At 36.6% G+C, this 12,476-nt stretch overlaps 1 protein-coding gene across 1 annotated transcript; it reads left to right on the plus strand.

Annotated features, from left to right (window-relative positions):
- The first annotated feature begins 1,117 nt into the window (after positions 1 to 1,117).
- LOC109162937 (E3 ubiquitin-protein ligase listerin) lies at positions 1,118 to 11,891 on the plus strand. The gene is made up of 16 exons (XM_019311646.1): positions 1,118 to 1,403; positions 1,510 to 1,621; positions 1,976 to 2,038; positions 2,341 to 2,418; positions 2,585 to 2,676; positions 3,753 to 3,855; positions 4,069 to 4,221; positions 4,482 to 5,128; positions 5,293 to 5,755; positions 5,887 to 6,353; positions 6,699 to 7,431; positions 7,744 to 8,455; positions 8,812 to 9,851; positions 9,973 to 10,431; positions 10,760 to 10,990; positions 11,221 to 11,891. Exons 1-16 carry the CDS (start codon positions 1,348 to 1,350, stop codon positions 11,446 to 11,448), a joined length of 5,637 nt encoding a protein of 1,878 aa, XP_019167191.1. The 5' UTR covers positions 1,118 to 1,347; the 3' UTR covers positions 11,449 to 11,891.
- Positions 11,892 to 12,476: the final 585 nt, after the last annotated feature.

Raw genomic sequence — 12,476 nt, forward strand, 5'->3', positions numbered from 1 at the left:
TTTTGTTTGTATATTTTCATACATTACTAAACATCAATATTTCTCACAAAAAAATACCAATATTAGTAATCATTCCAATTCCATCATACTACATGATACGATTAATTCCCGTGTATGTAGAATGTATATTGTATGTATGAACAATGATGTAGCCCCAAGGGATCTTTTATTTATGGGTGTTCTTGTATGTTGTCTAGTACATATTCTAGGGAGAAGGGAGAAAGTTCTAATATAGAGAGAGTGTAGGGAGAGGAAGGGGAGGACCCTTAACATGAAGGGCCAAGTGCCCTTATACAGATGCAATTTTTGACTAGTTAACTTTTTACCTGACTTTTGACTCGAATTGTTTGACCTCAATCCAAAAAGGAGCACGGAATGACAGAGAACCTGAGTCTGGAATATATTTTTCATCGCTATAAAATATGCAAAATACTTTAACTAAAATACATTATCAAGTATTTAATTTCTATTCACATCAAATTCTCATGTGCGAGCTAAATACACAATTATTTTTCCTAACTTAGGTCAGACGGCTGACCACTTCGCAAATTATGCTGTGCAACCGAATGCACCTTGCAATGTGCATACGGTTACAAAACAGCATCGTTTTGGTTAAAAAAAACGCGCGTCCCACTTAAAGAATAAATCAGGTTCGATTCTCGGCAATAACATTTTTATATATCCAGAAATTCATAACTATATAACCACAATTTCATAACTATATATCCACAATTTCATAACTATATATCCACAGTGAATGAATGAAGTAAAAATCCACAATGAATGAACTAAATATCCACAATATATGATTGAACTAAATATCCACAATGAATGAACTAAATATCCATAAATTCATAACTATATAACCACAATTTCATAACTATATAGCCACAATTTCATAACTATATATCTACAATAATGCTATTGCTGAGAGTCGAACCTGATTTTTTTTTTTTTTAAAGTGGGACGCGCGTTTTTAATCAAAACGACGTCGTTTTGAACCGTATGCACCATGCGCATGGTACATTCGGTTGCACAGCATAACTATTGTGACCACTTAAGTCCGGCCGTAGTTTTTGTTTGTTGTTTGCGAAAAGGCTTTCAGGCTATTGAAGAAGGGCAAACGTGTCATTGGTCCGTTAACTCAAGTCCTCGCCGCGTGGGATTATTACCTTTCTCCCTATTCCGGCAAAGCCATCCTCTTCTTCAATCGAATTCTCAGGCTCTCAGCTCCCTCACCGGCGTTGTCCACCGCCGGCATATTCCGGTACTAACGTAACAAAAAATTACAAACGAATAAACATACAAGGCGGAAAAACAGAAAACGATTCAAGCCGAAGCATAGAAATGGGGAGACCCAAAGGAGATGGAGCTAGAAGCAAGTCCCGTCCCTCTAGCAGCAGGTTTTCCTCCTTTATCACACTACTTTATATATATATCATTTAATTTTAATTTCATCATAGCTTTTGATTGAAAGAATAACCGGAAACACTGCTCATGTTGTTGCAGTCTAGCTGCGTCTCTACTGCCACAAGGTGCAACAACTGTAGGGTTCGGTGGCTTCGTAGGTAGTTCCCGCGTCGAGTCTTCGCTGCCATCTGAAGACGCTGCTCCTTTCCTGGTACTCAACTTCTGAAGGAGCATTATATATCTTTATTGATCAATGTGTTATCCAAATATTAAAGTGGAATTCGTAAATAGGTGTTTGAAAAACTATAATCATAACCTTTATCTGTAAGCTTTGCCAAACAGGAAGGAGCTGTATTCCAGAATCCATATTTTACAACTAAAGCTTTCGACTTTGGTGTAACTAGATGTTTTAATTGTTTATTGTTTGTTGCTTGTATTATCTGTTGCATTTTTGTTGTCTTTTAGTGGAAGCAAATTGATGACACAAATTCAGGTGGTCTGTGCAATAGTTAATGATGTTATTACAAAGTATGGCTTTAATTAATGATGCTAATTGGTGATGCAGGATGTTGACAGTGAAGTAGCACAACACTTGAAAAGGCTTGCTAGAAAGGACCCTACCACCAAAGTAATGCATCAGCTCAAGATTTATTTAGTCTTTAAATAACTTTTCGCGAAGGATGAGCTATTCTCCATGTGCTACATTATGTTTGATCGACACGTGGACTCTCTGCAATTGTTGTGTGTTAATAATTGGCGCATCATCATATAAAAATATTGCATTCAGAATATTAAGATGTTAAATATACTCTTTTAGATGCATTTTGAGGAACGGGCTTACCTTTGATTTGAATTTTAAACATTTATAGCATCTATCCATATTTCTTCTTATGTCCTTGACAAATTTCTTTGATCTTTTATTCTTCTCAGCTCAAAGCCTTGACATCACTGTCTCAGTTGTTCAAACAGAAAACTGCAAAGGAGATAGTACCTATCATTCCACAATGGGTATGTTTACTATCTGGGAAAACAAATACTGCTTATGAATTTCTTACAGTATATGGTACCTGGCTTTGTCAACACTTTATTCATATATTTAACGTGTTATGCTCCCCACCCCCCTTAAAATTACCAAACACAAGTAGCATAATGGGGTCATAAATTTTATGATTAGGCATTTGAATACAAGAAGTTGTTGCTGGACTACAATCGAGAGGTTCGGAAGGCGACTCATGAAACCATGACTAATCTTTTCAATGTTATTGGGTTTGCATCTTATCTTTGCCTATTAGAACTGTTTGTAGCTTAACTCCTGTTTATATTTTTGATAAAAGGCAATAATTGTCTACTTTATAAGGTACTTGTTTTCTTGAACTTGTGCAATGCATGTCTTTGCTGAATTTATGCTACTTAGAGTTATCTGGTTTCACAGTGAGGACTTGCTATTAGGTGCACCTTTTCGCACACACAAATAGAAGAAGATAAATCATAAAGCATGTATAAATGTGACTAAAGCTTAGTTTGAGTTGAAAGTGAAAACTAGGTGCTTATCTTGTTGCACTACTTTTTTTCCCTGTGTTTGAGCCAGTGAGCCACATCTGAACATTGCAATTTATATTACAAGCTCACTTTTAGTTCAGTGCTGAGGACCTTGGTTTCCATTGTTCATGCTACAAGCCTACAAGCTCACCTTTTGTTTGGTGGTGTGCACCTTAGGTCTGAAACTGCTACCTTTTCTGGTTATCTCTAGCTTCCAGTCCTTTATTTTTCCCTCTTATTTCTTATCAACAATAGTTTTGGACTTTTTGGTGTTTTGAATGCTTATTGATATATCACGTTAGTATGTTGCCTTTTTTTGGTGAATATGTTTTTCCAAATGTTTAGAGAATCAATAGTGCCGTGGCTCAAACCTTTGGTTAGTTCTTCTTTAGGAGGTAGTAATTTGCTATTGGTTTCTCAATCAAAGGCTCATAGAATAAACAAATCTAGTTGCTTCAATACTGAGAAACCTCTCTTTTTCCCCTGAAATGGAATAAAATTGTCAGATTGTGGCAGGATTGGAAGACATCTGATTCTCACTGGAGTTTCCATTACATGGCTTTTCTTTTAGTTTTAGGATCTCATGATTTTTGTAGCAGACATCCTTGCCATAGTTTCAGACATTCAGTTGTGCTTTGAATTAGTTATCAATGTGTATCATTCTGTAGCTAGTTCTCTGGGACTTTCAATCTTTGTCTTTTTTGAAAATTTTCAAATACTTTAATGTACTCTATACTTCTATAGAATGTTGGATAAGCTTGCTTTGAATTTATTTTGTATTCCCCATTCTTCTACAACTTCAGAAGAGACTTGGCTCCACACTTGAAGTCTTTGATGGGACCATGGTGGCTTTCTCAATTTGATTCAGCTATTGAAGTTTCTCAAGCTGCAAAGCGCTCATTTCAGGTCTTCTATAGATAGGAGTCTTACTGTTGGAAGTGATAATTATTGCTTAATCCATCTAAAAAAGACTTTAAAAATGATAAAACTAAAGGGACAGGAGATAACTAACATACCACTCATAGTGTAGTACAAACTAAAATCTGCATTCACTTGCTATTGCACTGTATCCCTTGTCTGCTTTGTGTGCTTGATTTTACTTTAATGAATATGAAACAGGCAGCTTTCCCAACACAACAAAAGAGACAAGATGTTTTGATTTTATGCATATCTGAGATATTTATTTACATAGAAGAGAATCTGAAGCTTACTCCTCAGAGTATGTCCGATAAAATGACAGCACAAGATGAATTGGAAGAGATGCACCGGCAGGTATATTCATTGGGGTGTTTGTGTTTATAAATATTTAAGTTCATTATGATTTTCCATAAGAAGGGGAATAGAAATTTCAATTACCTGTATATGCCAGCCGACTGTATGCATGTTGTCAGAGTATCATTTCTATCTAGGGTGTGAGTTGCTCACTTCTGTTTTCCTCTAGGTTTGATTTGCTTGTGGCCACAATTCTGTTCTGTTTCATTATATTTGCTTGGTGTCATTTATTCTCATTTTCACTTTTAACTTCACTCCAGGTAATTTCTTCATCACTGTTGGCATTGGCTACTATTCTTGACATTGTGGTCAGCATGCTATCTGAAAGGTCTGTTTCAGAAGCTGAGTCAAAGCGAGTAATGAAAGCCAGGGGCATAGCTATCTCTCATGCTGAAAAGTTGTTCTCCACTCAAAAGTATTTTCTAGAGTTCTTTAAGTCTCAAAGCCCTGCAATTAGATCAGCTGTGTATTCAGTGATAAGAAGCTATATAAAAAATGTGCCTAGTGTTATTAATGAAACAAACATTAAAAACCTTGCACCTGTGATACTGGGTGCTTTCCAGGAAAAGGAACCTTTGTGCCATTCATCAATGTGGGAGATGATTTTACTGTTTTCTAAGACATTTCCCAACAGTTGGACAAATCTTAATGTCCAAAAAAACGTTTTAAACCGGTTATGGCAGTTTCTAAAGAGTGGTTGTTTTGGATCCCAACAAGCATCTTACCCTGCTCTTATTCTATTTTTAGATGTTATACCTCCTAAAGCTGTTGTAGGGCAGAAATTTCTACTTGAGTTTTTTCAAAATCTTTGGGCAGGAAAAAGTTTTTGTCATTCAAGTATAGATCGTCAAGCTTTGTTTCATGTCATAAGAGAGTGTCTCCTTTGGGTCTTCAGAAATGCTTCAAGGTAGAACCTTCTCAATGTTCCTTCTGATTCATGGCATCTTTCCATCTTCTATCCTCTACAACATGCATTATATACTGTAGCAATCTAAGCTGAATGATCTTGCATTTCCCCTCTGCTTGAATGTCTTTTCTTTCATCTGATCTCTGTCATGTTCTTGACACCAGATATTGTGATGAAGAGGATGCCATAAGTAATTTCCATTGCAGTCTAACTGATGAGATCCTTCTTAAGCTCCTTTGGCATGATTACCTGCTTTTTGAGAACTCAAAGGACAAAGATGAATCTTCCTCGGATTCATCTTTTAACCAGGGATCAACACTAGTTCTTAACACCAACAGTTCAGTAGGCTATTTGCAGGATCTTGGGAATTGCATTATTGAAATTCTGTTAGGGATCAATTCCCTTGAACATAATATGCTCTTGCTTTTCTCTTCTGAATTTCAAGAGACATGCCTGGGTATATTTCAGTTACCAGAGAGCTCTATTAAGGATGTAGAGCAGATAAAACGAGTGACTGAGTTCTTGTTATTACTGGACCAGCAAGTAGTGCGGAAGGGTGAAAATTGGCCTTTTTCTGATTTGGTAGGACCAACTTTGGTGAAGTGTTTCCCTTTGATAAAGAAACATGTAAGTTGTTCCCTCTGAAAAGAAAAAAAGAAACAAAAAGAGAACTTTTATTTTTACCATTATTTCTTGCTATGAAAGCTTACAGTTTATCTTATCATCCTATTCTTTTATTTTTATGTTGTGGCCTTTAGGATTCCCCATATGCAGTTAGATTCATGGTGACTAGTGTCTATATATTTGGTCCACACAAGATAGTTGAAGAACTTTTGTGTAAAAAGCTGGGAAGGGAAGAGTTTTTGCATGCTTTCAATGAAACTTTTATTCCTTGGTGCTTACTAGATCACAGTCCTTCTATTGGCTCTAGACTGGATCTCATTCTTGCATTACTTGATGACCAGTGCTTCTCAGAACAATGGGATAGTATTATTGTTCATGCAACAAATCTAGAACATCTTAAAAACACAGCTAAAAATTTGGATTTTGACAACATATCTGTGTTGGCTATGCTTTTGGAGAAAGCAAGAGAGAGAATTCAAAGTATCTGCTATCTGCAAGGCTCTTGTGCAGCACATTGGCATCATAAACTTTTGGATTCTACTGCAATTGCAGTTGCCCGTGAGTTTCCTTCTTTTGGAGCTGGTAGTGCTCGTTTCGTGTGGTAGGTGACTAGAACTAATCTTTAATTGCTTCTATAGATTTATGCTCTCTGCAGCAAGAGTCTACAATTAAATTTGATGTGACCAATTGCTGGTACTACGAATATTGACCTTTATTATTATTATATTATACTATTATTATTATTATTATTATTATCGTTATTATTATTATTATATTATTATTATTATTATAATAATAATATTATATTATTATTATTGTTATTATTTATTGTAGTAAAAGTAAGTTTGCAGCTCTTTCCCTTATTATAGTGTTATTATTTGTTTAGTGGTATACTGCAATCTGTTTTTCCTTGTTTTTCTCATTCTTTATATTATTATCTTCACAGTGCTGCTCTTGGTGGGTTGGTAGGAGATGGTGGAACTTCCTTCCTGTCCAGGGATGCGACTATTATAATATTTGAGGAAATTCTTAGAAAGTTGATGATTTTCGTGAAAGATTCTTCCTTTACATGGGTTAAAGATGCATATTCCTTGATAACCATCAAACAAAATGAGTCTGAGATGGGATTTGAATCTTCTATCAATGTGCTTGATATGGCTCATTTTGCACTAGAAGTACTTGATGGCAGTTTCTTTTGGTTGAAGCTTTTAGCTGATGAGGTTTGGTTAGTTTCAGGAATATTATCTGCAGTTTTTGTGATTGATTGGGAATGTAGCTTGGTAACTGTGTGCCATGATGAATTTGGTGAAGATAATAAACAAAATATCAAAACAAGGTTGAGTTCCTGCAAATCTGTGAATGTTACCCGCAGCCATATGGACTGCCAATTCTTGAGGAGCCTTGGCACAAGCATCCAGAATAGCCTTGAAAGCATTTTGATTCAGTCTGTAAGGAATGCTGTCCTCAAGGAAGATAACTTAGACCTGGAGAAAATCACATCTCTATGCTGCAATTGGATCGGTGAACTTCTTGAATGTCTATGTGAAGAGCAATCTGAGGAACAGAAGTTGTTTGACAAGCTTCTACTCCAGAGTGATTCATGGCCTAAATGGGTTCTGCCAAATTTTAAATCAGGAGAAAGAACAGCCTGTTTGAAAAGTGAAAATGTTTCTTTTAATGTAAGTTAGATTTTCTTACAGTAATATTTGTTGCAATGTGCTTTTGGGAATGATTACAAGATTTAATTGTTTCTTTAATGCTTCATGATAATCTATGGTAGCCATATCTTGATTGCAGGATAATAGCATCACTTTGCCTGTGGCTGTTCTTGTGTACTATATTACACTTGTCAATGTTGCATCTTTATGGAATTTTGCAGTTTTCTGGCACATTTTCACAAATTTACATAGCTATGTGGATTTTATGCTGTTAAAACGTGTCATAAGTGCAAAATGTTAAAGCTCAAATATGCAAGTACATACTTTTTGCAGGCACAGGGCTCTGAAGACCATAGGTTTGTTTCATTAATTGACAAGCTTGTATCGAAATTTGGCTTTCACAGATTTATTGGGGGTTCTGTCTTTCCTTCATGTTCAACAGAGTTGGCTGACACTGAGCTGACTACCACTGATTCTCACTATTCACGTGCCTGGCTGGCTGCAGAGTTATTATGCACATGGAACTGGCCTAGTGGCAGTGCTTTGAGTTCTTTCTTACCTTCCTTAATTACTTATGTGAAGAGTGAGAGTTACTCTCCTGAAGATGGCTTGTTAGATTCCATTGTCACAATCCTTCTTGATGGTGCACTTGTCTATGGAGGAAGTTGTGAGCCAAGTCTATGTAGTTTATGGCCTTTTACACTTGATGAGGTGGACAGTCTTGCAGAACCATTCTTGAGAGCTCATGTGTCTTTACTGCTTACTCTTTTTGAAGAAAATATATGGGAGAAGGACAAGGCTATCTTTTACTTTAAACTGCTTTTAACTAAACTGTATATGGGTGAAACAATAAATGCAAATTGCTTGAGGATACTTCCATCAATTGTTGACGTCCTCATTAGGCCCTTGAGCATTATATTTGAGCAAGATGATGTAATAAAGCAGCCTGATTCTTCTAAGGGTAGTGAAGTGCAAGAGGTGTTGATGGACTGGCTCAAGCGAACTCTATTGTTCCCACCGTTAAATGCATGGCTAACAGGAGAAGGTATATTACTAATACTATCTTGACTTTAGTGGTTGCAAATTTCCTATATTAGTAATTAGGCAATAATATAAACATTCTTTGACCGTAACTGAGCTATTCAAATTTAGGAATTAGGCTTCATGTATACAATAGTTACAGATATATTGATTTACATGTGATAAAATCATAAAATACATTTCCAATTTGTGCTATTTGTCTTTATGATATGTCCTCTTTTCAGGGCGCCAGTAATTCCTTGCTTATTAAAAGGCTTATGGCAGTTTTACGCCTCCAATGACATTTTCTTAATTTTAGGAATTTAGTACTTTTGTCCCTTGGGTTATAATGGCCCCACTTATTTATTTATTTATTTCCAGACATGGAAGATTGGTTCCACCTGGTGATGTCCTGTTACCCCATAAGAGGCGTGAGAGGAGAGAAACAGTTAAGCTCTGAAAGACATGTTAGCTCTGAGGAGAAGATGCTTTTGATTGAATTATATCGGAAACAAAGACTGAACTCTGGTGCATCATCTTCTGTGAATAAGCTGCCAGTTGTGCAGATTTTGTTATCAAAGTTAGTTATGGTTTCAGTTGCTTACTGTTGGCAAGAATTTGATGAAGAAGATTGGGATTTTGCTTTATATCATTTGAGGCGTTGGATTGAATTGGCAGTTGTTATGATGGAGGAAGTTGCCGAGAGTGTAAATGATGCTATAGCTAATACTTCTAGTTCCAGCAACTTAGAAATGACATTGGAGATGCTTGAAAGTACTGTCTCTGTTAGAGATCCTATTCCTTTAAAACTAGCTAGAAATGCTCTTGTTGGTTTTTCCCTATTTTGTGAATTCGTTGAACTCCAAAAGAAAGAGCACAAAGAAAGTTCTCATTCCTTGATAGATAAATGGGAGATAGTTGTAGACAGGATTTTGGAAGGTATTCTTCGTTTATTTTTCTCCACAGCTGCTGCTGAGGCAATATCAAGTTCTTATTGTGCTGAAGCGTATTCCATTATAACATCCTCTCGGTTTTATCACTCTAAATTTTGGGACTTAGTTGCTTCACATGTTGTCAAATCCTCTTCACATGTGAGAGAGAAGGCTGTGAAATCAGTTGAAATTTGGGGGCTAAGTAAAGGGCCAATTAACTCTCTTTTTGTGCTGCTTTTTTCTCCCAAGCCACTTCCTTCCCTGCAGTTTGCCGCTTATGTTATTCTTTCTACAGAACCCGTATCACACTTAGCTTTTGGCACTTTGAAGAAAGAAAGTTCATCAGATGAAGATGCTTCCCATAACCAGGATTACCGCAGTCCTGAGCCGTTTGCTGAAGAGAACATTCATCTAAGGGAAGAAATTTCCTCCAAGCTGGAAAACTTTCCAACTGAAGTTCTTGAAATGGATTTACTGTCATCTGAACGGGTCAGTTGCTTATGTTTACAACTCTCCTCATCTACTGTCTACGATGTATTCATATGATCTAAGAGGGAATGCAAGATATGCTAGTAATGTTAATTTTCTAACATCTGTTTAAATTTTACAGATAAATGTCTTTCTAGCTTGGTCTTTGTTGCTCTCACATCTAGTTTCTTTACCATCATCATCACCTTCAAGGGAGAAAATTGTCCAATACATTCAAGATTCTGCTTCTTCAACAATATTGGATTGCCTTTTCCAGCATATTCCTTTGGAATTTTGTGCACCTTCAGCTGTGAAAAAGAAGGATGTAGAACTTCCTGCTTCAGTATCAGAAGCAGCTAGAGCTGCAACACGTGCCATCACTTGCAGTTCAGCTCTTTTTGCTCTAGAATCACTTTGGCCTGTTGGACCAGAGAAAACCGCTATGCTTGCTGGTGCAATATTTGGTCTCATTCTTCAAACTCTTCCAGCATATGTTCGTGGGTGGTTCGGTGATATACGTGATCGCTCTACATCTTCTGCGGTTGAATTCTTTACCAAATCATATTGTAGCCCACCTCTCATTGCAAATGAACTCTCTCTGGTATATACATGACCTTAACTTCTAAAGCTTCTCCCATAATTTCTTAGTAAAATTAAAGGACTCTAAGTTCTGCTATATCTTCTTCAAACGCTCTGTTAGGAGCCTATTTCTCTTCATTTGACTAGTCTTGCTTTTTTGTCAGCTCGGTTTGAAAGTGAAATTTAAGCAAAATTTCCAAATTTTCATGAACTTCATTAATTCATTCATTTACAAATCATGTAATTTTGAGTGTACGACTTAAAAGCTTAGTGCTTTGGGTAAGAGTTACCTTGTTATTGTAATTCATGTTGCTATAGCAGTATAAGTTAATGATTTTGTTTCACTGCAGATCAAGAAAGCAAAATTTGTTGATGAGAATTTCTCAGTCAGTGTTAGCAAATCCGCGAATGAAATTGTGGCTACCTATACAAAGGATGAAACGGGAATGGACCTTGTAATTCGTCTTCCTGCATCTTATCCTTTGCGATCTGTTGATGTAGATTGCACCAGGAGCCTCGGTATTAGTGAAGTGAAGAAGAGAAAGTGGTTGATGTCCATGATGTCATTTGTTCGTAATCAGGTATCTCCTGTCCACTGTGTCTTCAGTCAGCACCTAACCCTCTCCTTTTCCTCCTTCCTTTGTCTTCTCATTCATATGTTTCTGCTCCGTGCAAGAAAATAAATTTTGCAATGAAGTAATTTTTGTTTTATCTTTTGAGATGTTCTTTCCTCTTGAATGCATAGCATAATTCATCCTGTAAAACTTAGGAAGAGAGAATGATGATACTTTTATCTTGTTTGTTATACAAGAATGGAGCCTTAGCAGAAGCTATACAGATATGGAAGAGCAACTTTGATAAGGAATTCGAAGGCGTTGAAGAGTGTCCCATATGTTACAGCGTTATCCACACCTCCAACCATAGCCTCCCGCGCCTAGCTTGCAAGACCTGCAAGCACAAGTTTCACTCGGCTTGCCTCTACAAATGGTTCTCAACTTCTCACAAGTCAACGTGCCCGCTGTGCCAATCACCATTCTAATTCCTGTCATTTTTGAGATGGTGGTGACAGATTTTGTGCCATGCCTGCACTAACTTGATTGGCTATGGATGTTCTGACCAACTAAAGCACTTGACAGGTAAAGAAGCGCCATGGACATACATGCACGAGAACCGAGTTGAATCTCGCTCTCTGATCTTGGCACTCTGTCAAAATGGGAAGAAGGATAGCTGAGAGGGTTTAAAGAAGATCATAGATTACAACCTATTTTGAAGTTTTACTCCAGGCACTTCCATGGCTGGCAAGTTTTTGATGATTACTCTATGTTTTTTGTTTTTTTTTTTTTTATAACATAAATACTGTGTAGATATGCTCTTCATTTTGGTCGTATAACTAACCATTAAGACTTAAGAGGATGCATATGCTATTTGGATTGATTCAAACTTTTAGATTAATGACTTCTCTAATTTTATAAGCATTCGCGTGTACACCCATTATAATACCTCATTTATACTTGGTAATTATAAGATTCTAGGTTTGATTTCATGTAAAAGTTACTATTGACTTTCTTAATTTTAGTCGGTTTTTGGTAATATATAAGTTGGTTATCTCCTTGTTGTCATTTGCTGTTTAGGATTACAAGTAAAATTTTATTTAGTTATAGGTAAACTAAGTTGATTTACTCTCTTGTGGGGAAATTTCAATTTTGGTCATACGACTATAGGGGCCTTGTTAATTTCAACACCTAACTTTCAAAAGTATCAATTCAGTACCTTGAGTATATAATTTTTCTCAATTTTGGTCATTCCGACCAATTTACCGGTCAAATTCGATCGGAAAAAATAATAGGCACAAAATTGAGGGGCAAATGAGTCTTTTCCTCCTCCTCTCGGCTGCTTCATCTCGGCTTCATCTTCTCCTCCGTCGTCGCCGACCACGACCGCCCTGATTAGCCGCGGCAGGTGTGAATGAGAGAATTAATCCAATAGCCCGAATGCAATCGAACACCAAACAAAGTTCTAAGAAAAAGAAAAAAAAAAGCATATTAAGAACTTAGTTCACATACAAAA

The sequence above is a fragment of the Ipomoea nil genome, unplaced genomic scaffold (genome assembly GCF_001879475.1).
Source record: "Ipomoea nil cultivar Tokyo-kokei standard unplaced genomic scaffold, Asagao_1.1 scaffold0302, whole genome shotgun sequence".
Lineage (NCBI taxonomy): Eukaryota > Viridiplantae > Streptophyta > Magnoliopsida > Solanales > Convolvulaceae > Ipomoea > Ipomoea nil.